Source organism: Rhizopus microsporus, assembly GCF_002708625.1.
Source record: "Rhizopus microsporus ATCC 52813 unplaced genomic scaffold scaffold_2, whole genome shotgun sequence".
NCBI lineage: Eukaryota > Fungi > Mucoromycota > Mucoromycetes > Mucorales > Rhizopodaceae > Rhizopus > Rhizopus microsporus.
The window spans coordinates 175,661-198,469 of NW_019671917.1; the positions used below are offsets into that span (position 1 = coordinate 175,661).

At 37.8% G+C, this 22,809-nt stretch overlaps 11 protein-coding genes across 11 annotated transcripts; 4 read left to right on the forward strand and 7 right to left on the reverse strand.

Moving 5' to 3' along the window:
• Positions 1 to 3: 3 nt before the first annotated feature.
• Positions 4 to 899, reverse strand: RHIMIDRAFT_310613 (uncharacterized protein). The gene is made up of 3 exons (XM_023614675.1): positions 866 to 899; positions 591 to 781; positions 4 to 542 (listed from the first exon to the last, which is right to left on the reverse strand). The coding sequence occupies exons 1-3, from the start codon at positions 881 to 883 to the stop codon at positions 380 to 382; spliced, it is 372 nt and encodes a 123-aa protein (XP_023469645.1). The 5' UTR covers positions 884 to 899; the 3' UTR covers positions 4 to 379.
• A 354-nt stretch (positions 900 to 1,253) lies between these two features.
• RHIMIDRAFT_246543 (DUF221-domain-containing protein) lies at positions 1,254 to 3,786 on the reverse strand (the record flags this gene model as incomplete). Its single annotated transcript, XM_023610326.1, has 6 exons — positions 1,254 to 1,268; positions 1,313 to 2,218; positions 2,381 to 2,495; positions 2,547 to 2,723; positions 2,781 to 3,569; positions 3,623 to 3,786. The coding sequence occupies 6 exons, from the start codon at positions 3,784 to 3,786 to the stop codon at positions 1,254 to 1,256; spliced, it is 2,166 nt and encodes a 721-aa protein (XP_023469646.1).
• On the reverse strand, positions 3,623 to 5,587 carry RHIMIDRAFT_264567 (Pkinase-domain-containing protein). The gene is made up of 3 exons (XM_023611762.1): positions 5,114 to 5,587; positions 4,516 to 4,983; positions 3,623 to 4,463 (listed from the first exon to the last, which is right to left on the reverse strand). The coding sequence occupies exons 1-3, from the start codon at positions 5,574 to 5,576 to the stop codon at positions 4,000 to 4,002; spliced, it is 1,395 nt and encodes a 464-aa protein (XP_023469647.1). The 5' UTR covers positions 5,577 to 5,587; the 3' UTR covers positions 3,623 to 3,999.
• Positions 5,588 to 5,857: 270 nt separating this feature from the next.
• Positions 5,858 to 7,100, forward strand: RHIMIDRAFT_264570 (5-methylaminomethyl-2-thiouridylate-methyltransferase). The gene has a single exon (XM_023611763.1). It carries the CDS (start codon positions 5,936 to 5,938, stop codon positions 6,980 to 6,982), a length of 1,047 nt encoding a protein of 348 aa, XP_023469648.1. The 5' UTR covers positions 5,858 to 5,935; the 3' UTR covers positions 6,983 to 7,100.
• Positions 7,101 to 7,840: 740 nt separating this feature from the next.
• Positions 7,841 to 8,932, forward strand: RHIMIDRAFT_197283 (mitochondrial carrier; the record flags this gene model as incomplete). Its single annotated transcript, XM_023606189.1, has 4 exons — positions 7,841 to 7,937; positions 7,989 to 8,239; positions 8,321 to 8,423; positions 8,484 to 8,932. The coding sequence occupies 4 exons, from the start codon at positions 7,841 to 7,843 to the stop codon at positions 8,930 to 8,932; spliced, it is 900 nt and encodes a 299-aa protein (XP_023469649.1).
• A 1,423-nt stretch (positions 8,933 to 10,355) lies between these two features.
• RHIMIDRAFT_197318 (neutral trehalase) lies at positions 10,356 to 12,854 on the forward strand (the record flags this gene model as incomplete). The annotated part of the gene is made up of 4 exons (XM_023606193.1): positions 10,356 to 10,494; positions 10,544 to 10,594; positions 10,650 to 12,345; positions 12,395 to 12,854. The coding sequence occupies 4 exons, from the start codon at positions 10,356 to 10,358 to the stop codon at positions 12,852 to 12,854; spliced, it is 2,346 nt and encodes a 781-aa protein (XP_023469650.1).
• A 27-nt stretch (positions 12,855 to 12,881) lies between these two features.
• RHIMIDRAFT_233545 (DDHD-domain-containing protein) lies at positions 12,882 to 15,496 on the reverse strand (the record flags this gene model as incomplete). The annotated part of the gene is made up of 7 exons (XM_023607984.1): positions 12,882 to 13,484; positions 13,535 to 13,843; positions 13,897 to 14,626; positions 14,688 to 14,849; positions 14,911 to 15,104; positions 15,161 to 15,332; positions 15,387 to 15,496. 7 exons carry the CDS (start codon positions 15,494 to 15,496, stop codon positions 12,882 to 12,884), a joined length of 2,280 nt encoding a protein of 759 aa, XP_023469651.1.
• Positions 15,497 to 16,315: 819 nt separating this feature from the next.
• Positions 16,316 to 18,179, forward strand: RHIMIDRAFT_246549 (peptidyl-prolyl cis-trans isomerase-like 2; the record flags this gene model as incomplete). The annotated part of the gene is made up of 6 exons (XM_023610327.1): positions 16,316 to 16,801; positions 16,851 to 16,926; positions 16,976 to 17,340; positions 17,400 to 17,489; positions 17,538 to 17,689; positions 17,729 to 18,179. 6 exons carry the CDS (start codon positions 16,316 to 16,318, stop codon positions 18,177 to 18,179), a joined length of 1,620 nt encoding a protein of 539 aa, XP_023469652.1.
• Positions 18,180 to 18,204: 25 nt separating this feature from the next.
• Positions 18,205 to 19,952, reverse strand: RHIMIDRAFT_233547 (uncharacterized protein; the record flags this gene model as incomplete). The annotated part of the gene is made up of 6 exons (XM_023607985.1): positions 18,205 to 18,786; positions 18,831 to 18,980; positions 19,023 to 19,373; positions 19,418 to 19,534; positions 19,582 to 19,821; positions 19,878 to 19,952. 6 exons carry the CDS (start codon positions 19,950 to 19,952, stop codon positions 18,205 to 18,207), a joined length of 1,515 nt encoding a protein of 504 aa, XP_023469653.1.
• Positions 19,953 to 20,049: 97 nt separating this feature from the next.
• Positions 20,050 to 21,761, reverse strand: RHIMIDRAFT_55097 (uncharacterized protein). Its single transcript, XM_023615394.1, has 2 exons — positions 21,741 to 21,761; positions 20,050 to 21,684 (listed from the first exon to the last, which is right to left on the reverse strand). The coding sequence occupies exon 2, from the start codon at positions 21,439 to 21,441 to the stop codon at positions 20,191 to 20,193; it is 1,251 nt and encodes a 416-aa protein (XP_023469654.1). The 5' UTR covers positions 21,442 to 21,684; positions 21,741 to 21,761; the 3' UTR covers positions 20,050 to 20,190.
• RHIMIDRAFT_288857 (Tub-domain-containing protein) lies at positions 21,411 to 22,802 on the reverse strand (the record flags this gene model as incomplete). The annotated part of the gene is made up of 6 exons (XM_023613596.1): positions 21,411 to 21,684; positions 21,741 to 21,824; positions 21,878 to 22,064; positions 22,113 to 22,233; positions 22,287 to 22,520; positions 22,573 to 22,802. The coding sequence occupies 6 exons, from the start codon at positions 22,800 to 22,802 to the stop codon at positions 21,551 to 21,553; spliced, it is 990 nt and encodes a 329-aa protein (XP_023469655.1). The 3' UTR covers positions 21,411 to 21,550.
• Positions 22,803 to 22,809: the final 7 nt, after the last annotated feature.

A 22,809-nucleotide genomic window follows, 5' to 3' on the forward strand; every position in this document is an offset into this window, starting at 1 on the left:
TTTGGAAAAAGAGAAAAAAAGGCCAAAAAAAAAGTTAAAAAAGAAACAATCTCAGCTGACGTAGAAAATTACCAAATGCGGTGATTTAATTTTGATGGTTTCACACATCGTTTTGGGCTGTAGCAACAAATCGCACAGCAGTGCACGAAAATCAACTTTTTTTTGATCCTAATACAGGTCATATATGATGATGACGCAGTGCGTCTCATTTTGGTTTACTAAATGCTCAGTCCATAAACATCATCAGTTGACCTTTACCAGCTAAACATATCTATTTGTATACGCGCGTCCACCTTGACCTTTTGTGATAACGCTCACCCTACGTCGATTTCCATATAACAACTTCATGATAGTAACATGAAATACTTTATTATTTCTTTTACAAGTCATCCATTTGGCGAGCCAATTCGTCCAACTCGTTCTTGGCATTATTATACTTTTCTGTTAATTCTTCATAGCCTTGCTCTTTATCTAACAATTCTTGTTCGAGTTTTTGAACCTTACGTTCAGCCTCTTCAGCCCTCAAGTCAGCTTTATTGTAACTGGATACGGTTTTAATAAGCGACTTTATCTCGTATTCATATACTTACTCTGTGGATGTAGTTTGTAAACTGTTTTCAGTCTTATCCAGTTGCTCTTCCAAATTCTTTATACGGATTTGAAGAGAAAGAAGTTCATGGTCCTTTGAGGTATGTTCTTGTTCAAGTTGCTTAATCTTGGCTTCATATTCTTCACAAAGAGCATTAGCAGATTCAGCTTGAGAACGAAGATCAGCGAGTTTCTAAATTGTATGAGTATACATCACCATAGAAACCTCTTTTTTTCTATCTATCTATCTATCTCCCTCTCTTTAATTATTACTTACCTCCTTTAACTTGTCCATTTTATATAACTTTATAAAAGAAAAAAAAGAAAAGGAAAAAAAAAAAAAAGGAAACTTAAAATTGGGCTTTTAAAATTGGAAAACTAGCATGTGTGCACAAAAGCACAAAGTCATTTAGTGTTTCCAAAAGTAGTAACCGCTATTTAAACCACAACAGGATCTTCGTCTCCCTTCTTTATACCAAGACGCGTTTTTATAAAAAGTAACAAATTAAACATTAAATATTTTATTATGAAATCTGTCCAATGGTATTAATGTACACTCGTTTAACTTCCAAAAGGATGAATTTAAACGACGAGGTAAGATTAGATGTTTGTCCAAAGGCTGATAAAATACAGGATGTTGATACGTTTCAAACGCTGAACAGGAATCATCCGGATACATACTGAGGTTATTTGTCATGACATATTCTGTGCGTGTATAACTCACTTTGACATGAATCACATCCAACATTTGCTGAGGTTTATGACAAGGCTGTTGTATCGCGACTGTTGTTATCTCGGATGTGGCGTCATTACCTTGCTCTTGACCTTCATATCGGCCAGAAAAATACCAAGACTTGATCAACGACAGCTTCCATATATCATCTATCCAAGAAGAAGAGTGACTAAAAGATGCAGTTGGGTCGTAGATCGAAGATATGTGCTTGGTTCTGTCATGAAACAGAGCATGCAGCCTTATTTTGGCCCAAGCGGTAAAGATAATCAAAGGCAGTACGGCCGTAGCAGCGGTCAGGACGCCCTTGAGATATAGAATGCCCACGACGGTCATTTGAAAGATCAAGAGGCCGTCTGAGGTATACCTTGCCATCCTTCGGTAGTGTCGTGATCCGTCTGATTCATATTTGCGAAGATAGCAGTATAAATACTGGTGGCGGTAGACGACTAATGCAAACGCAAAGTAAAGTACGGCAAAAGTCAGGATAAGTGGTTGAATAACAGAATACGTCAGTGTGATCACAAGGACAAGGATATGAGCAGGATAATAATAATAATATGGAAATGACCATGGCGTGGTATAGCGTAGTTTAAGGCGTGGTGTTTTTGATATAAAAGGTAAAACAAAAAAGAGGTGTCCAAAAAGCTGTGAACCTAAAAGAACAAGCTCCATTGCATGTGTTGATGAATTAAACAAGATGTAGTTTAAGAAAAAGTTTGCGCCTTGAGGAAGTGCGTTTGCTAGGAGTTGAATAAGCATAGTGGGTTCATATACAACATCAAGTATGGTGCTTAGAAAGGTTGTGCCAAGTAAAAAGACAATCAAGACATTGAAAATAGCAAAGTGATAATGTCGGCCAAGAACAGTGTCTTCAAGCTCGGAATATGATATAAAGTCCTGTTGTTTTGATAGTTCTATGATGTATAACAAATGTTAAAAAAAGTGCTTATTAGATATAAGATGCCATATAATTACTTAACCTAGCAAGATAGACGGTAATATACTCATACAAAGAGTAACTAGCATTGTAGGCAAGATATTCTGAATAAATGCTCTTACTACAAATGAGGAAACAATGAATTGCTCGAGGAATGGGAAATGCTGTGTTAAAGAACTGATGGAAGTAAGACTAAGTATGAATGTAATGGGGAATAGCCAAAAGATGGTAAGTGACCTATAAGGGGAAAAGTAAGTAATTAAAACACACAAGGCTTAAAAACCCTACCAGACTGCAACAGACACTAGCCATTTTTTGCCACCACCCAAAAGTCGGCTCTTTCTTCCTTTTCTTAACAAGTGTTTCCATAGGATATCTCTTGGCTCTGGTGCCATTCTGACATGAAGTATTCCCGGTTTTGAGCTTGTGACTATCTGTGAAGTGACTTGAGCAGATTGATTACGTCTATTTAAAAGTATGCAAATAAGGATTAGCTTTTTGCATAAACAAAAAAAAAATTACTTGAAAGTAACAAATGCTGAAGCAGTAACATCATTAGAAATGTGTGCCCTTTGTTCAATAATATCCTTATCCATAGCTTCCACTTCGGACAAGGTATCTGTAATCGTTGTATATTCTGGATATTCCTGTAACTGGAGGATCCATTGATCCCAGTCATCTGACCTGTCCGAATGGATGCGCTTGCGAGCCATTTGTATTAACGTTAGCTCAAGCTCATCTATCAGCTTTTGCCTCTTTTTTAACAAAGTATCTAATGATCGTATTGTCTTGTGTGGAATCAACTCAACAGACTCAACCTGTCCTTGCTTCATAAAGTAATCTTCGAGTGCCTCTTTTGTTCGTAGATGAGGAGGTATTCGTGTGACCAGAACGGTCCTCTTGTGAAGCAATTGACGAGGCAGTTGGTGTAACAAGTGAATGTGGTGTACATGATTTGCAAACAAGAGCCATAGCCAAGTCAAGGAAATAAAGTACGCAAAGAATACGTGTGTCCAGACGACAGGATCATGACTCTTGATGTTGGCAATAGATAGATAATATAATGTTGAATTGGATCTGAAATGGTCAGAATAAGCTTGCTGCTGAGATGCTGATCCAGTCCAATGAAGCCCCAAAAGGATAGGACAGACAATGAGCGATTGGAATACCAGAAAATGAACTGCCATACGTAGAAACCGTATGTGCATGATTGCATCCAATCCAACCCTTTGAAGTAGGTCTTGTTCTGATATTGAGAAAGTACAAGTTGCCCAAGAAAACAAGTAGTTGGGAAGCGCTGGAATAGAGTTCCTATTGCATCCTTTATTAGTCTAATATGGTATTAAATTATATTATGTATTTACTTGAATAAATGGGATTTAGGAGCGAATAGACATTGCATAGATTCAAATCTCTTATAGACTTCAAATGCTATGATGCATGATGCTGAAATAGCGCAGGATATTCCAAATGTGGTTGATAAACCCAAGAATGTTGGTACATAATAGGCTGTTTCGATAGTTGCCATAATGCCAAGTATATATAAAAAGAGAAAAGAAGAGAGAAAAAAGGGGGGCAAGTCGATGGATTTTTGGTTACTTTAGGGGGGAAGGATGTTCAAGACGACGATGCGTTGAAAAAGTAACCAAATAACCAAAATGAGCCTTTTCTCTTTTATATACAAAAATATAAATGATACTTATTATTTTATTTTAAAAAGAGAAAATATAATACAAGGAAACTATTTTTTTGAAGAGCGTTTTTGCTTCTCTGCGAGTAATCCAGGAGGTTCAGGAGTAATCGCGACAAGGTTACCTCGCTGATAAACATGATTGACAACGGAAACATGATGAACATGGCAAGCACCAGGCTGGTCAGTAGTACAGATATCGATTTGCTTCACCCATTTGTCATTCAGAATAGTGTCTAATGAGTATCGACGGGATGGATCTACTTCCAATATACTTGTCATAACAGAACGAGATTCTTTTGGTAACAAGTTGAGAAGTCTAAATTTCTGTTGGTTATGGTTGGTTGCGAATGATTTGAATGCAGGATCTGATAGACGAGGCAGGCGCCAAGGAAAGCGACGTATTGTCATGCAAACAAAAATGATTCCGCATGACCAAATATCAGACAGTCTGGGATCGTAAGCGGTGTGTGTATATTGTTCAGGAGCAATGTAAGGGTCGGAGCCAAATACACCTAGATATATACATAAAAATTAGAGAGACAATAGCCAAATATTCGTCTTTACCTTTAGTCAAAGTCATCGTTTTCTCAAAAGGATATTTAAATACAGTAGAGCATCCAAAGTCAATGATTTTGAGTATTCCCATATGATCTAATACAAGGTTATCGAGCTTAATATCCCTATGAGCTATTCCCATCGAGTGTAAATAGAAAAGACCATTCAGCAACTGTTTCCAGCAACAGGCGATTTCCAAAGTAGACATCATTCCGCTCATAACGATATTGAACAAATCATTAGGGGCATACTCCATTATCTCATAGAAATGATCGTTTTGCTGAATCATATCCAAGGTCTGGATGATATTTGGATGATGTAAGGTCGACCCAATACAAAACTCTGCTGTTAACTTCTTGATGTACTCTTTCTCAGTTTCATGTGCATATTTCTTACGAAATTGCTTTACTGCATAAAATGTCTTATTTCTTTGGATCAGTCTTACAGTGCCACCAGCTCCTTTCCCGATAAATCGATCTATGAATGAGAGATATTTAGTATAAATAGCTCATAGTTCAAATGCAACAATAGAAACTCCTTAAACGCAAAAATGCCTCAAGTTATATATGCACACACACAGAAAAAAGCACGTCAAAATAAGACTTACCCCATTTGCCATATCTGCCTTGAATATTTTGTTTAAATTGATTCGCAAACAGGTTGTCCTTGTATTGTTCCTCTTCAGCAATAAACATTTTAATGACATCTATCCATGCCAGATCTTTAGTGTTACATATTGAGTGATGAAAATGGGTTTGATGGTAATATTGATTATAGTATGGTTTCTTGAATATAAACTGTGAGGGTAATTGTTTACTATTGTCATCATTCTCTTGCCGTAAAGAAGTGGATGATGATCTACTTGAAGGCGGAGAAGGTAAAAAAGGAAAAGATTCACGACGGTTCTTCTTGACCTGATTTAATAATTTTGTTAATTCGATAATATCAACTGCCATTGGATTATTATCATTAGAGTGTAAGTGATGGGTTGTTGCATTTGCAGGTGTTACGATCGCTGGTGATAGAGATGGACTAGGAGGGAGTGATCTCTCGGGAGTGAAAGGCAGCATTAGATATAAAGAAAGAAAGAGAGAGAAAATATGAAAAAATAAAAAAAAATCATGAGGGTTTTTATAGCCTCATAGACATTTTACTTGTCTGGTGATGTTGCATATAAATAAAAAATGTTTCTCTTACACATACACAAATGAGAGGATAAAGATGGACATATTAAAACTTTCTTTTCCCCTCTTCTCAAACTGTCTTTCCAGAAGCTCCTTTTTAATGTTTGAATTATTATTAGCCTCGGTTATTGCTTTATTTGGGATTCCTCTACCTTTTTTTTTTTTTGCTTCTTTGTTTATTCATGTTGACTCGTTTATTACAAAAAAGTTATTCAACTTTGAACAATAACCGAGTGGCCTTGGCCATGTCTGGTGGTGTAGACTCAAGTGTAGCTGCAGCATTACTTAAACAGCAGGGCTACGATGTTCAAGGGATCTATATGCGTAATTGGGATACTTCAGACGAAAGAGGGGTCTGTACAAGTAGAGAAGACTGGGAAGACGTGCAAAGAGTATGCGAGATATTAAAAATAGACTGTCAGCATGTCGATTTTGTAAAAGAATATTGGAATGACGTCTTTGAGAAAACATTAGATGACTATGCGCACGGACTGACACCCAATCCTGACATTGCCTGTAACAGTTTCATCAAGTTTGGGGCTTTATTAGACAAGATACCAAAGGATGTATGGTTTGCAACAGGTCACTACTGTCGATCTACCCGAGATGGTAAATTGCTGCGAGGATTAGAGCGTAACAAGGATCAGTCGTATTACCTGTCAACAGTGCAGGAAGAAGCTCTACGTCGTACATTGTTTCCACTAGGTGACATCAAGTCAAAACAACACGTCAAACAGCTGGCTTCCTCGCTCGGACTTGACTTTATTGCCAAAAAGAAGGAAAGCATGGGTATTTGTTTCGTCGGTCAACGTAAGCGGTTTGCGCAATTCCTGGAACAGTACATCGAACAGCCCCCTGGACCCGTAGTTGATCTGAACGATCGAGTGATCGGTGAACATCAAGGGTTATATGCTTATACGATAGGACAGGCATCTCGTATCTGTCATGGTTCTCATAAGTGGTTTGTGGCAAAGAAAATAATGAGTGAAAACAAATTGGTGGTTGTGCCAGGCACCGACCACCCAGCTCTGTTTCACAAGGGTTGTAGTGCTCGCCAGTGGGTATGGATTCATCATCAACCACCAATTCCTTTTCAAGATAAAGGTCAAATAGAAATCGATGCACAGATAAGATATAGACAGCTTCCCCAAAAGGCCACTTTGTTCTTTCGAGACGGTCAGTATCATGTGCAGTTTAAGGAACCTATTCGTGCTATCGCTGCAGGACAGCAGGTCGTTATCTGGGATAAGGATTGGTGTCTGGGAGGAGGAGTGATTGAACAAGTGTATTAACAAGGACAAAGAAAAATGTGGTTATGTAAATATCAATAATACCAATAATAGAAAAGACATCATGGCAGCAAAAAGTAATTATAATTATAATAATAAAATGAGAATCAACTATGTGTATACTTTTTACATGCAAATATTTACTATATAAAAAACGTCTATCAAGACTTGAATGGATATTTCTTCTAATTGGTGAGCTTTACTTTAACCAAGTTAAAGATTATATATCATGTTGGAACTGCTGAAAGGCTGCTTTTGTTATGCTATGCGTTTATATTTATTATTACCCACATGATTTATACTTTCAAAATGTCCCTCTATTCTCTTTTTCTTCAGAAGCTGATATGAAGTAAAATTGTGTTAAAGACAATCCAGTGAGAAAACAGATCATGGTTAAAAATAGCCAGTGAGGCATGGGGAATGCTTCAAGCAAATGAGCCTAGTAAAAAACGCATACTGAACTGATATATAATACTGCATTGTACCATAATGGGCGATATTGACAAACAGCCTTTACTATGTCTGATTCCTTGATATTAATGATGTGAATGCCTTACAAGTTATACAAACAAGTACACATCTTGTTCTAGAATCCACCAAGAAGAAGCACCGTTCAGATATATAGAATACGGTTATAAATCGGTGGAGTCTTTTTTTCAAAAGAATATGTCTTTAATTTCTTTGGAAACTCAAATGAAACCGAAGCAGACACTGTGATTGAATTCATTGTCGTTTCCATGTGATATTTCTTATTTATCTGCGGGCCCCCTCTTTGTATCACTCTATTCATTAGGCTTTATCATACGATCGGCTCCCACACGAAAACAAATACACGTATTTCTTTCGTTTTTTATACAAAAAATGTCTGCCATCGCCCTTCAGCCTACGCCTGTGGTTTCAGTCACCAAAATTCCTGAGAAGAAGCCTCTCTCTTACAAGAACCTTTTGCTGGGTGCAGGTAACTAGTTTATATTAAACACTTTCCCTAAAAATAACCTGTTCAATAAAGCTCTGAACATGTTTGAAACTTCTACTTTGGGACAACCTTTTGAAGTAATGAAGACACAAATGGCTGCCAATCGTGGACAGCCCATGCTAAAAGGCTTGCAAGCTATCTATAGTCGTGGTGGTATCCTTGGCTTTTACCAAGGGCTCATACCTTGGGCTTGGATCGAGGCCAGTACAAAAGGTGCTGTTCTCTTGTTTACTGCATCTGAATTGGAATATCGATCTCTTGTAGCTGGTGCTTCTCCATTTCTGGTAAGCTTCATTTTTAATCCAGGCGCAATGTGTATGTGTGTGGAATATAAAGGGACGTGGTTTCACAATTGCCTTCGATAGGCTGGTATCATCGGTGGCATGGGCGGAGGTATTGCTCAAGCATACAGCACCATGGGCTTTTGTACCTTTATGAAGACAGTCGAAGTGACAAGACAAAAATCTGGTAGGTTTCAAATGAAAGCAAAAGCATTTCTTTTTTTTCTCACATGACCATGGCTTGCAGCTGGCACAGAGTCTACTTTTGCAATTGCTGGTAAAATATTCAAGAAGGAAGGTATCAGAGGAATGAATAAGGGCGTGAATGCGGTAGCCCTTAGACAATGTACCAACTGGGCATCCAGATTTGGTATTGCGCGTTTCGCTGAAGAAGCCATCGTTAAATTAAGACATGGCGAAGAGGGTGTAGCAGAAGGAACTGACAAAGCACTGGCATCTGTAGTAGCAGGTGCATTGTCTTGTTGGAATCAACCTCTAGAGGTTATTCGAGTAGAGATGCAAAGTCAATTGAAAGGCGAAGGACGCCCCGAAAAACCAAACCTTGTCAATATTTCAAAGTACATTTATGAAAAGAATGGATTGAGTGGATTTTACAGAGGCGTTGTTCCCCGTATCGGACTCGGTATTTGGCAAACATTAGTCATGGTTGCACTCGGTAAAATCAAACCTTGTTAACACATAATTTTGATCATAAACTCTTTGTATAGGTGACTACTGTCGTGCTCGTTTAAATACATAAACAAATACATATTTGAATAAACATATGTCTTATTTGTCTGGGGGTGTTGTATTCTTTCTGAATACCTTTCACAAATGCTTTAAAATTGAACATAGTGCTCCTAGTTTGCCCCTATTCTAAATAAACTGTAAATTCTAGCGCGGTGGCTGCTGTTGAGGAATAATTGACAACTATTGTTTTATGTATAGTTTATTGCAAAGTATGACCACAACAACCATCCCATTCGTTATCACCAATTGGTATATGAGCCACATGGAGCATTCAATAAAGGTTTTAACAACGCTTGTATGTTTTAGTTGTTGATGAGCTACTTTATGTATCAACGTAGAAAGTGGTATCGCTTGAGTGAATAACTGCATTCTGTCGTCATCAATCAATGCACCGAGTTCTTATTAATTATTAGTCATTCGAATTTACCCTTTGAGCTTGTCAATAGCTTGAATAGTACGGCCTGTAGGACGGTTACTAATGAATAATCAAAAATATTTTGCTCTACACCAAAAGAACCGCTGTTTACCATGGTTTTTTAGACGTGTCTTTGTCACCTGTGACATCACGATCACTAGCAAGGGAAAGTCGCGTACGCTATTGTTCTTTGGATTCCTTGTTCCATCTTTAGATTGCTCCCAATTCAAATTTTCTTCAGTACAAAATCCGCTGAATGGCTGGCTTCAACACATGATTCATAGATACCAGGAAACACAAAGAAAAGCAAAAAAGGACGTGTTATTTCAAAACATGAGGGTATCATGATTATAAAGGCCACACAAATTGAGATTGGAAATACGGCCCCCACAAACAAGATAGGATATGCTTTATAGAAAACAGTCCAATTTATTGGGGACAAACTGTATGGCTATTTTTACCCAACTTGTCATTCTGCAAGATGAAAAAAAGGGGAAAGCCGAAACTTGTGGCACATGTTATTGCCTTTTATGAAAGAATTTATGCACGTCAAATGATATAAATAAATTTTTTTTATATATATACGAGATATGAAACTGTAGTGATCTTTACTACCGGTACTCTTGTTACCATTACACGGTTACTATTACAGCTAGGATGACGGTAATGGCTGTTGGTATGACTACTGTTGCAGTAAATCACTGATCTCCTAAGTTTTTTTTCTTTTCTTCCTTTGTGTAGTTTTGACAGTTCTCCTTAAAGTGTTCTTTTTTTTATTGTTCTTTATATGGATAATCGACATCTTCATGAACCAATCAGTATACAGGTTACACATTAAGCGAAAATAAATAAATATCCCATTCTTTATTTCCATTCTCCATTTCATCTACTCTTCTTCTTTTCTCTCCTTTTCCTTTCCCTTTCTTCTTCATAACATTATCTTTCTATTATACCATGCAACAGCTGGATAGTGTAAACTTGGATTTGATAGATATTCATGCACCTGCACAGACGTATTATACCACAGGAAATAACGCTGGCAATGCTATCAACAGGCTCCGTACATTTTCGGTAACAAAAAAATTTTTATCTTGTTTTAACAAAGTGTCACAACATGTATAAAAAATAGGGACATCAGTCAGTGTCAAAATTTAGTGAAACTAGTGCACAAAGAAAGAGAAGAGCTTCGCATGGTAATAAAGAAAAAAAAAGGATGTAAAATCATCAGATATTAACCTCGTGTGTCAGATGCTAAAAATAAAGCTCGAAAATTTTTATTGGATGTTAAAGAGACACAGCGTATCTTGGTTGAGCAGGAAGATACAGATGGCGATTTTCAAATTACTGTCAATGATTTAGGCCCAAAGTCGCTTGCTGTAGGTAGCGCAGATTCTGGTGGATATCGTAAAATTGAGATTAGAGGCACCTATATGCTATCCAATCTATTGCAAGAATTAGCTCTGGCAGAGGATTGTGGTCGTAAATATATTGTATTGGATGAAGCAAGACTAAGCGAAAATCCAGTAGACAGACTATCACGTATGATTCGTTACAACTTTTGGGATGGCCTTACGCGTCATATGGATGCTGAGGGTCTAGAAAAAATATGTATGGACCCAAAGAACAGATCGGCTAATCACAACCCTCGAATTTATGTTCCCTATGACGAGGACCAAGTATTTGATTATTATCAGCATGTGGCACAGACCAAGCCTCATCTAGGCCTTGAAGTTGAAAGATTACCAAAAGACATTACTCCAGAATATGTTCAAAGCATCAACGATAGACCTGGCATTCTTGCACTAGCACTTAAAACATCAACAGACGAAGAAGGAAACACTGTTTTCCGAGGAGTCCCGTTTGTGGTACCCGGTGGCCGTTTCAATGAAATGTATGGATGGGATTCATACTTTGAGGCACTCGGTCTCTTGGTTGACGAGCGTATTGATCTGGCACAAGGCATGGTTGATAACTTTACTTACGAAATTAAGCATTATGGAAAAATTCTCAACGCTAACAGATCATACTATCTATCTCGTTCCCAGCCTCCCTTTTTGACAGATATGGCAAAGCAAGTCTACATGAAGTTGCCAAAGACTGAGGAAAACAAGAAATGGTTGCGCTCTGTGCTTCAAGCAGCCATCAAGGAATATGATACAGTGTGGATGGCTGAGCCACGCTTGGACCCCAAAACTCAGTTATCTCGTTTTAGACCAGATGGTAAAGGCATACCTCCTGAAACCGAGGCATCTCATTTCGACCATGTCATTTTGCCTTATGCCAAAAAAACTGGATTAAGCATAGTCGAATACATGAGACAGTATAACGAGGGCGTCATACAGGAACCTGAACTAGATGAATACTTTTTACATGACCGTGCTGTCCGTGAAAGCGGCCATGATACAACTTACCGCTATGAGGGTAGATGTGCAAATCTTGCTACAATTGATTTAAATGCTCTGCTTTACAAGTACGAAACTGATATAGCCGATATGATTGAACAAGATCTCGATGGTTATCTTGTTGACTATCAGGGTTCTTCACAAGACCCTCAGGTATGGAGACAGCGGGCTGAACAAAGAAAGACGCGAATCAACAAGTATCTATGGAACGAAGAGGCTGGCATGTATTTCGATTATGATACAGTCGCAGAAGAGCAGAGTAACTATGAAAGTGTTACCACTTTTTGGGCCATGTGGGCAAAATGCGCAAGTCAAGAACAAGCGGAAAAGATGGTGCGTATGGCATTACCTAAGTTTGAGGTTACAGGCGGACTTGTGTCAGGTACGGCAGAATCTAGAGGCGAAATCAGCTTAGATAGACCAAATCGACAGTGGGATTTCCCCTTTGGTTGGGCCCCACATCAAATCCTTGCATGGCGTGCTTTTGAAAATTATGACATGCAGCCTATTGCTCTTAGATTGGCTTATCGCTGGCTATACATGTAAGGAATATAGATTTTTTTTAATCACCTTACACTCATCGTTATTTAGAATTACAAAATCTTTTGTTGACTTTAATGGAGTTGTACCCGAAAAGTACGATGTTGTAAGCTTAACACACAAGGTTCAAGTAGAATACGGTAACGTTGGCGTGGATTTCAAGTATGTGCCACGAGAAGGATTTGGCTGGATGAACGCTTCTTATCAAATCGGCTTGAACATGCTCACAAAACAGATGCGCCGTGCTTTAGGGACATGCACACCTCCCGCTGTTCTATTTGAGAAATATCATGGACGATCTATGGAAGATACAGCCAAGGCCATTACACAAAACGGTCAAACAACTACTGCTATCACAGTCATTGATCCTGATACGATCATTACCACAAACAAAATGAAGCCCTTAGAGACAATCGATACCACACTATTTTTATCACCTGAGGAAAGTAATAATGATGAAGATACATTTTACGATGCTCTAAGCACCTCACACAATGAAGAACAAGATTAAAGTACACACACAGAAAGAGAGAGATCTTTATTTGTAGATTTGCTTTATAAGGAAAGCCGCAACATCCAAGTCCTGCCAATACTGCATATGTGCACTGAATGCGCTTAAATATGGATTCTCTAATAAACCTTCTTGTAAACAATAATCTACTCTACCAGTTACGTTTAGCATTTTCAATTTCTTTGCTCCAGCTGAATAATTCACTGTTGGTAAAGGTACTGGTGGTGATTTACGTGGGCTTCCTTTCATAGTGCTTGATTTTTGGAAATTGCTGGATGATGTCCTAAATGCATGGGCTGGGTCACTATTGGACCGTGTTCTATTTACATTGAGTTTATAAACGTCGTCTGTACTCTCTTCCTCTTTCTGAATGTCTGGTTTAGGATGTGTATCTTCATATATTTGTTGCCTCGTTAATCCCAGGCCACGCATAAATAAGTTGGTAGTTAGACCGATCTTGATTGACTCATACATTGCTCCTGCACGGTTAGCTATTCCACTACCCACATTAAAACTAGCTTCAATCACGCTTTTCAGTCCTCCTTTCATGTACGGTATAGGCTCTGGTTTTAGTTTGGCTGTATAGTGACGAGCAATAAGTGGTTCCAAGCGATAAGCTACAGGATCAGACTAACATAACAATGAATACTTTTTTCAAGAGCAATAGTATGCTATTATACCTTGTGGAATATGTTGTATAGATTTTCTACAGCTGGATAACAAAAGTTAATGGACGAAGCTGAAGGCGCTTTTATGTCAGACAAGGCCTGATGTATGCTTGCTGGATCCAGTGATTTTCTTGACGCAATTTTGAATCCCCTTAATAAAAGAATGACACCTAAAGGTGAACCAGCTGCAAAAAAATTGTCAACTGGGAACAAAAGTGGCGGCAATTTGCTTTTCTCGCTCGTCGAAGGTCGAGGTTCCTCTACATTTTCGGTGGGTACTGTAGGTGGCTGTAAACTCAGCATATCAAATGCTAGTAGAGACTAGTATGTGTATATATTAGCAAACAGATGATCCTTTATTAAAAGATACTTACACCCAAGGAATGACCGAAAATAGAGACCTTTCCTTTATCTTGAAATTCAGGGTTACGTTGAATGAATAAACGATATACTCTATTAATTTCTCTAGTAATGATCTGTGTCATTTGTTCTCTATATCTAGGCGTCATATACAGTGGCACATCCATAAGCACGTCAGAGACTACCGTTCGTATATTTGGTACTCCCTCGAGCGTTAGTTCATCTAGTGTAGGGCAGCCATCTTCCACACCCACAGTGCCCAAATCAGCTTCACATCCCTCTTCGTCGTCTGCAGCCATTCCAAACTTGACGTCTTGCCTCCACATGATTGGTAGTACCTGAATGCCATTAGGTCGCTGAGGTGTATCTGTAGTTGCTATCACAGCAGGATAAGCCAACTTTAAGGTCTTTCTCATCATATTGACATCATGTACAAACGTTTGCCCTGTCCTTTCTGACATCTTTTGTCCTACTCCATGAATGACAAACATCAAATGGTCAATATTTCGTACTTCTCCTTCGCTATCTTCATTTGCATAGTCTTCGGCTTCCTGTAATTCCTGCTGCTCTTCTTCATTATCCGACTCTTTATTATCCTCAGTCACCTGTTTAGCCGTACTTTTCGATTTTTTCGCTATTTCTTCTACTTCAGGATATCCTCGAATCAAACGCGTACCACCCAAATTTTGCTTGTTGGTAAGCCGTGTGATGATACTCTTGGCAAATTTACTACTCGTACTGTTCCTATTTGATGTATAAGTTCATTTTTGTATTAACATGATCTTTTTATGTACAAGTCGCTTACGAGAATAGCCAGGCTTGATTTTTCCCTGTGTAGACAATATGTTGTCCAAGATAAGGGCCTAATAAATTCCATTTTTTGTCCACAATTTCATCTAATTTTTTTTCTTCTGTTGATTCATCCTCTGTTCCTGAAGCAGTCTTTGTGTTGTATGGTTTGTGTTTGCTAGCATATACATATAAAATGATTAGTGAGGTAATATTCCAAAAAAAAAAGACTATCCTACTAATAGCCTAGTTCAATTTGTTCTGCCAGATTTTCTTCACAGGGAACCCAACCGTCTGCTTGCATAAACCATGTTGCTCTTCTTACTTCGTAGGTTGGGCCTTCCCAGTAGACTGGACTGATAGTGCGTTGAGAGACATCCACTTCAAATAGGTGATCTTCATTGACAGGAACTTTAGCTCTAACATCATTATTCTTTTTTTTTTATTCAAACGATTAATTCTTTGTCATGTTGTAAAGATTGCATTTACCTGATATGCTTTTTCCAAAGCAGCAGAGTCACGTTGCGAAAAAGGTACCCATTTCGTAGAAACCTTGGGCGTTGACGGGCTTTTGGGTATAGTTGACTTATTCAAGTTGGAAGAGCTCTTTGCCTTTCTGATAGATATTGGGTCGATAAGAGGGTTATCAATAGCGTGAAACCTGTTAACATTGTCTTATTTACAACTGTTTTTTATATCGAATATATATCTTTACCAGCGTGGTATTAAAGGTGGTACATCAAGATCAGGAATTAAACTTAAAGGTCGAGGGTTACGTCTGATGGGTGAAGCACTTCTTTGTAATGGTGCGTTAGGTTCCAACATGAGCAAAAACAAAAAAGGACCCTTTTTTTCCAAATAGTTCGTTGACTTGGAAATTTCTACTCAGATTTTGACACTTGTTTTACGACCTCAAACAAATTGGGGGAGATAGTGTAGTTACACTTTATTACACTTCAGTTGATTATCAATCCTTTCTTTATTATTAAAAAGGTAATGAATTTTGTCTTTTTGAGAGAAGATAAATGCGGTCAACGCTTCATAATAAAATGAAACGTTGTTAGAGACTTTGTTTAAATAGTCTGATCTTGGCGTCTTTTTCTTTTCTTTTCTTCTTTGGACCAAAAAGTAAGATCAGACTATTCCTCAGCTAGCCCTAAGGTATGTTATATTCTTTACTCTTGTAAGATATGTAGTATTACAGATTGCCCATCGAAACTAACTCGGTGCTAGCTGGGGGTAGTTTGGTTCTTGCCAAAATTTGGTCTATCCACCCTCTCTTGCTTGCTTCTTTTTCTTCTTCCTTTCTTTATGTTTTCGGGCTGGTGATAACCAGCCCAATCTAGGATACACTTCAGGCAAGATATTGGTTATTTCTTTATAAGTTTACTCACTTTTTTTGTTTCTCTTTTTCTAGTATAAATCCTCTTCTTTATAATGTAAATATTTAATATCAACTTAATAACTGATTTACTAGTCTTTTCTTTTTATATCTCATTCTTTCACTTTTGATAGGTTCTCTTTTATCATTATTTTGTTGTCTCTTGTTGTCTGAAATTATCATTTTTCTATCAGAGCAGTGATAATAGCTTTAAAGTCCGGCACAACTGCATTTTTTTTTTCTTTTTTCTTTTCTTAAACAAGATGGGTAAATGGACAGATAAATTATACATCACACACTCAGAATGGAGTGGAGAGGTTGGTCAACATTCAGCTTCTACGGGTATTACTGGACACAAATCCTCTGGAGGATTCAAGCGCTTGCCTTTTTATTGCTGTTCACTTTCCCTTCAGCCATTTGAACATCCTGTGTGTACACCTGAAGGAATCGTATTTGATCTAGTTAATATTATTCCTTATATCAAAAAGTACGGCACAAACCCAGTAACTGGAGAAAAGTTAGAAGCAAAGAATCTGATCAAGCTCAACTTTTTCAAGAATGACAAGGATGAATATTATTGTCCTGTTACATATAAAGTATTTTCAGACCACACGGCGATCGCAGCTATCAAGACAAGTGGCAATGTTTTTGCATATGATACCATTGAAAAACTCAACGTCAAAGCAAAGCATTGGAAGGATTTATTAACTGATGAACCATTTACGAGAAAGGATATCATCATGATTCAGGTAATGCAAATACTTTTTATTCTATCTACACACTAACCTATAAATGAAGGATCCTCACAACCTAGAAAACAAGGACATGTCAAAATTTGATTATCTCAACAAGAACAAGCGTGTGGTCAATGCAGGTACTATTGATTTATAAATTCGTCTTTAGTTTATTAACATTTATTTTAGCTGAAGAACTTGAGAAACGAAAGCCTATCAACAATATAAACGTTGCTGGGATGGGAAATACAAAAAAAGTATTTGAAGAGTTACAAAAAAAGAATAATACCGAAACGAGTGAAACAGCGGTTGAAAAGAAGACGGCACCAACTTCATTCCATCAAAAGAAAGCTACCTTACCTTACAATGCTGCACATTATACAACAGGTGAAGCTGCCGAGTCATTTACTTCTACTGCTTTGAGTACATACACTGCTAGTACAAGAGCACTCATTGACGAAGAAGAGTTTATGTACAAAAAGATCAAAAAGAAGTCTTATGCACGCATCATTACCAATTATGGTAACATCAATGTCGAACTACACAGTGATAAGGTAAAAAGTAGAAAAAAAAGGCGTTCTATTGCCATGGAAACTGATTATGCAGAATTTAGGTTCCACGGACCTGTCATAATTTCGTGCAACTTGCAAAAACTGGATACTATAACAATGTCATTTTCCATAGAAACATAAAAAACTTCATGGTAATTGCTGTATATCTTGTATGATGGCGATGACTAATTCTATGTTAGATCCAAGGAGGCGATCCTACAGGAACAGGTAAAGGGGGAGAAAGTATTTGGAAAAGATCTTTTCCTGACGAGATCAAGACTACACTCACTCATAATACCCGTGGCGTGTTGAGTATGGCCAATAAGGGCAAGGATACCAATGGATCACAATTGTAAGTTATTTAAAGATATTAAAGCTGTGACTAAAACAGTATGACCAGCTTTATTACCTATGCTGCTGCTCCTCATTTGGATGGACAGCATACAGTATTTGGTAAAGTGGTAGGAGGACTAGATGTACTTGCTAAACTAGAAGCAGTACCTGTGGATGAAAAAGACAGGCCTGAAAGAGAGATCAAGATAAAGGAAATTCAAGTGTTTGTGGATCCATTTGAAGAATATCAGCGAAGACTGAAAAACAAACTGGCTCATGAAGCTAATGCAGAAGCAGAGAATGAGGAAATGCAAAAAAGGCGCGAGAAAGAAGAAAAGATGGGCTGGTTTGGACCGAGCGTGTCAAAGAAAGCAGAAGGTGGAGTTGGTAAATACTTGCAGCAGAGCTTGGCGAAAAGAAATAGCAGCGAAATGAGCAAAGAAGAACAAGAAACGGCACAAAAGAAGTTAAAGACAAGTAGCACATATGGAAATTTTGATAATTTTTAATAATAAAGAATAAAGAAAAAATAGATTAAGAATGAAGAGGGTATTTTAAGTAACGGTCATCATAAGATGCAGATAATGATATTTTACTGGCAGATTCACTGTCTTTTGATGGCACTTGTATAGCCTTTTTATGACAGCTATTACTGCTTGTTTCAGAACAATCTGAAGGATGATCTAGCTCATTCTTATGTCTAGTTGGCAAAGATGCTGACGATTGCAGAGGCTTCTTCAATTCACTGTAGTTTTGACGTAAATGTTGCTTTTGCTTCTGTCTTCGTTTCTTTTGTTTAGATGTAGACGAATTACCAGAAGAGGATGATGACATCCCCTGTTCGTCCTGTTGCTCTTCCTCTTTATGCTGTTGTTGCTGCTGCTGTTGATAAATAAATGGAATGGCTGATTTGATCACGGGCTGCTGCATTTCGTTTACTGTTTTCTCTAAATTTTGCAGTTTTATTTTTTCATATCGTATACTTAGATTCACATAATCTTTTATAGCCTTTTTTAAATCTTTGATCTTTTGATTCTCAAATAGTTTGATCTCCTGTTTAACCTTTGCTTGTACTTTGTCAAACTTCTTTTTCTTTTCTTCCAACAACTGAGAAGCCTTTACGTAATTTTAGATAAGCTCTTTGTGATTCTATCCTTTACCTCTATTTCTTCAGCAATCACTTGCTTCACCTCTGGGTGATTCAGGCCTAGCCGTAGCTTTGATTTATCTGCACGATCTCTCTTCTTATTTCTGATCTTTAAATGTTCAACATAATCCATCAAACTTGCGGTTCTCGTATTAAAAACGACCTACGCTATTACTAAAAAGAAGTACTAGAGCTTACACTTTACCTTTAACGGATCCAATGAATTTTTATATTCAATCATCACATCACCAAACTTCATGTTTTCTTCTTTTCCTTGTCTTGTGAATATGAATCCTAGCTCATCCATCAATAAACCAAATATCTGCATTCTTTTATCAAGGTTTCTTTGCAAATCTCTCGCTTCAGGCTTGGCACCAGGCCCTAGTCTGTATTTACTCTGTGTTGTCTCAATTATTAAATCACCCATCTGGATTAATGCGTCGCCTAAACATTCCCTCACTTGAATAAGCTGATTTAAGGACTCTGCTATTGATCCAAAATAGGTTTCTTGTAGTAAAATATATATTTGATGCTTATGAAACGTATCTTGATCATTCTATTGATCAGTCAGCTTATGTTGTTTGTTCTATCGTTACTTACTCCCTCGATAAGCTCGGATGCCTTGTACGATTTAAATCCTTTGTCTGCGTTTGGTTTTTTGTTAAACCTTAGGAAAGAAAGTACGCCAGTCGTGAGTGGTCCAACTTCTGTTGGTGTCTACTAAAGGTCAGCTTTGATATATAATTATATAATTCTATACACACCATATCGCTTGATAGGAAATGAACAAAGTCCTGTTGATTCACAAGTTCCGCTCGAGATGTAAGTTTCTTAAAGAATCTTTCGACCTGTAATCTTTTTCGCTCAACATAATCTTGGTCATCAATTTGTGATGTAAGCGGTTTCTCAGGCAATGGTGGAAGTACGATGGTTAGAAATGCCTTTGACAATCTATTATAGATCCAGCTTATTTGGGGGAAAGTACGAAACACGACAGTTTCTCCCTTTATGTTGCTTTTTGTTTAGCATAAAATGTAAGTGATAATTGTTACTATTTTACTTCACTATCTGTATAGACCAGCTTAAACTGTATTGTGTCTGGTGTAGCGGCTGCTTCAGGCACAGTTAGATTCATTCGAATGAAACAAAGCTTTTTTGTGTGAAAAACACAAAAAATCGGTCTTTCAAAACCTGTCCCTTTTGCAAAAAGGACAGCATAAACTAGAATAAGGCTGCGGTCATATGTGTGATTAGATAAACAGTAAAAGCTTGATTTATTATAGCTTTTTCCATATCTTCCATTTCTTTTTGTTTTCTGATTTTTCTTCAGTCTTTGTCCCTGAACTGGTCTTTTTTGGTTCCTAAAGGGTTTGTTAGCAAAATGTAAAAACAAGAGAAATGTATACCTTTTTAGACTCTTTTCTAAACACACGAGTGAATACGCTCTTCTTTTTCTTTTCTACAGAATTTGAGCCACGTAGTGAGGTTATCGTATAACTTTGTGATCCACTAGGAGTAGCTTGATTTTGAGGCTTTGGCGTTGCTAATAAAAGTGTTGGCGTAGAGGATGCTTTACCTTGGGCTGTTTTCGCCTCAGCCCTAGCTTCCTTCTCCTGATTTCCTCTCAATTCAATTGTTTTCTCTCCTAAAGTATTACAAGCCCTGTACATGTGTTCTTGATTATAGTCACCCAGTGGCAAAAACGTGCATTGATTGTCGGAACTACCACTAATGGTATCCACAAGAACATCGTCATTGGCTGATATAAGGCTGCTTTTTGATTTCCAGGCTTCTGGCTCGGCAGTTAATTCAAGTGGGTTGACAATCTGACATCTAAATGCATTGCCATCGATTGCCACTTCATTCTGATCATGAATCGACGTATTTTTGTTGAATGAAATGTCCAAGCTATCCATGATACCATCGTCGTTACTCTGTTTGTTTATACCGTTTAAATCCTGTGTTTCAGCTATGGTGATACACTCCAGAAGGACTGTACTCTTGTCGAGACGGTCGTGCTGATCTTGAAAATCTCTCACGGCATGTCTATCTTCTATAAAGGAATCAGTGAGTTCAAGAAGTGACATTGCCTTCAAGCCTGTAAGCTCTGTGCTTTCAGCCACAACGATGCCACCGTTTTCTTTGTCGATCAAGGGGTATCCAGTGCCCGCTGACGCTAATTCCATACCAGACAGTTTATCTGCAAGAGGGTAGTCCTTCAAGTCTTCATCACTACTTTCTTCAGGACTGACCAATGCAGTCTCAAATTCATTGCTGCTTAAAGAAGAACCAACACTGTCTTGATCGGTATCGTGGTAGGAAGGAGCAAGATGTATATATTCTATAGTAAATGTATCTGTAGATTGAATATTTTCGCGTTTTTTGTATGCTAATTGAATAGGATGAGATGCTTTTGGATACTTTTTGGAGTTGAACCGGTTTGAATTCAATCCGTTCAATGCTTGCTTCTTTTCCTCCTTTTTCAACTTTTTTAATTCGGCTCTTTGAATCGCTCTGCGTTCGCTTCTGTTGGACAACATTTTAGTGTAAAAAGGGACGGCGTGAACAAAAAAAGAAAAAAAGAAAGAAAAGACGGGGTTAGGACGGATTAAGTATTTATACATTTGACATTTAAAACAAAATTAAGTAACAAGGAATTTCCTAATTAAGCAGTGTGCTCGGGTCAGGGGGAGTGTTCATTTTCTTCCTAACGATCGCATTCTACATTTAACTTTATTCACAAGCAAGTTTAGCGTCAAACGATGTTAGGGCAATAGCAAAGGCCTGAAGTAAGCACATGGGATATTTGTAATCCATAGTAAAAGAGTCCCTTTCGACTCGGCCAAACTGCATAACAATGTAATCCACTATTATATATATATATCGTTTTAGTATTGTCTATTGAACAAATAAAGTATCTTACAGTCGTTGTCATGGACAATTTGAAAGTTTTTAACTGATGCTTGTGTTACTCTTCCGTTGAAGTTGAGTACAAACGACTGAGTCTCTAAATTGAAACGTCGGCGCACTGACAGTGAAAGCACTATGTATCATTTTTACCTTCGTTCCACTGTGGGCTTTTATTGTGCAATATCAACAAGTCTCGCGCACCACCTTCCTTATACTTGCTTAGTAACATCTCAGATTCCTTCGTAGGTCTAAATTCAGGTCGCTTTCCATCTCTTGTCAACGTATGCATTAGTATAGTCATCTTTCTGGGCCCTTTAAAGCCAAGAATGTTGGGATCCTACAAATAAATTAATCAACTAATAAAAAGGACCTTCAAAGAATTTACATAAAGAACTGCCCCTAATTCTTCTCGTATAGGTAGATCTTTCTTCTTTCCGGCCATCTCTCGTTTTAATGGATTTTTACCATGAGAGTAGATAACAAAGGTTGTACCCAGAAAGTTTGATCTAATTACTACTTTAGAGCATGTCTCTGTATTCATATACACACACGCCCCTACCTGACTTTGCCCAGTTCTACATTTTCTTCGGCTACCTGACTATTTTCTTGATAGACACCCGTGATCGTGTAGTAGCTCGTGTTGCTCTTTCTCTTTTTTCTGGCTGTCATTACGTGTTGCATTTCTCCAGTTAAAAGATGCTCGATGAATAAGTGATATTGAGGGTATAGCTTATCCAGCCCATCCCTACAACGTTGAATTCGACATGTTACACGGGTATTTAATGCAGCAGGTCTAATAAACAGAATGGGCATTTTGATATCAAAATAACAGACTCTTTTATTACCTGAACGCTAAATCCAACAGTTCTCTTTCAGAAGATAAGGCCCTTGGCAATATAAAATCTATAGGAGGAAGTGGCCTTGTTACTCTCACAGTTGTTTCTGTTGTTGCTGGTACAACAGGAGTCTCATTAAGCTCATCAGTGTCATCTACTGCTTCAACCGTAGTTGAGGTCTCAAATGTATTCGCGGAAAGCTGTGGGTATAAGATTTGCTGAAGGTCTTGGTGAGTCATTTGTGTA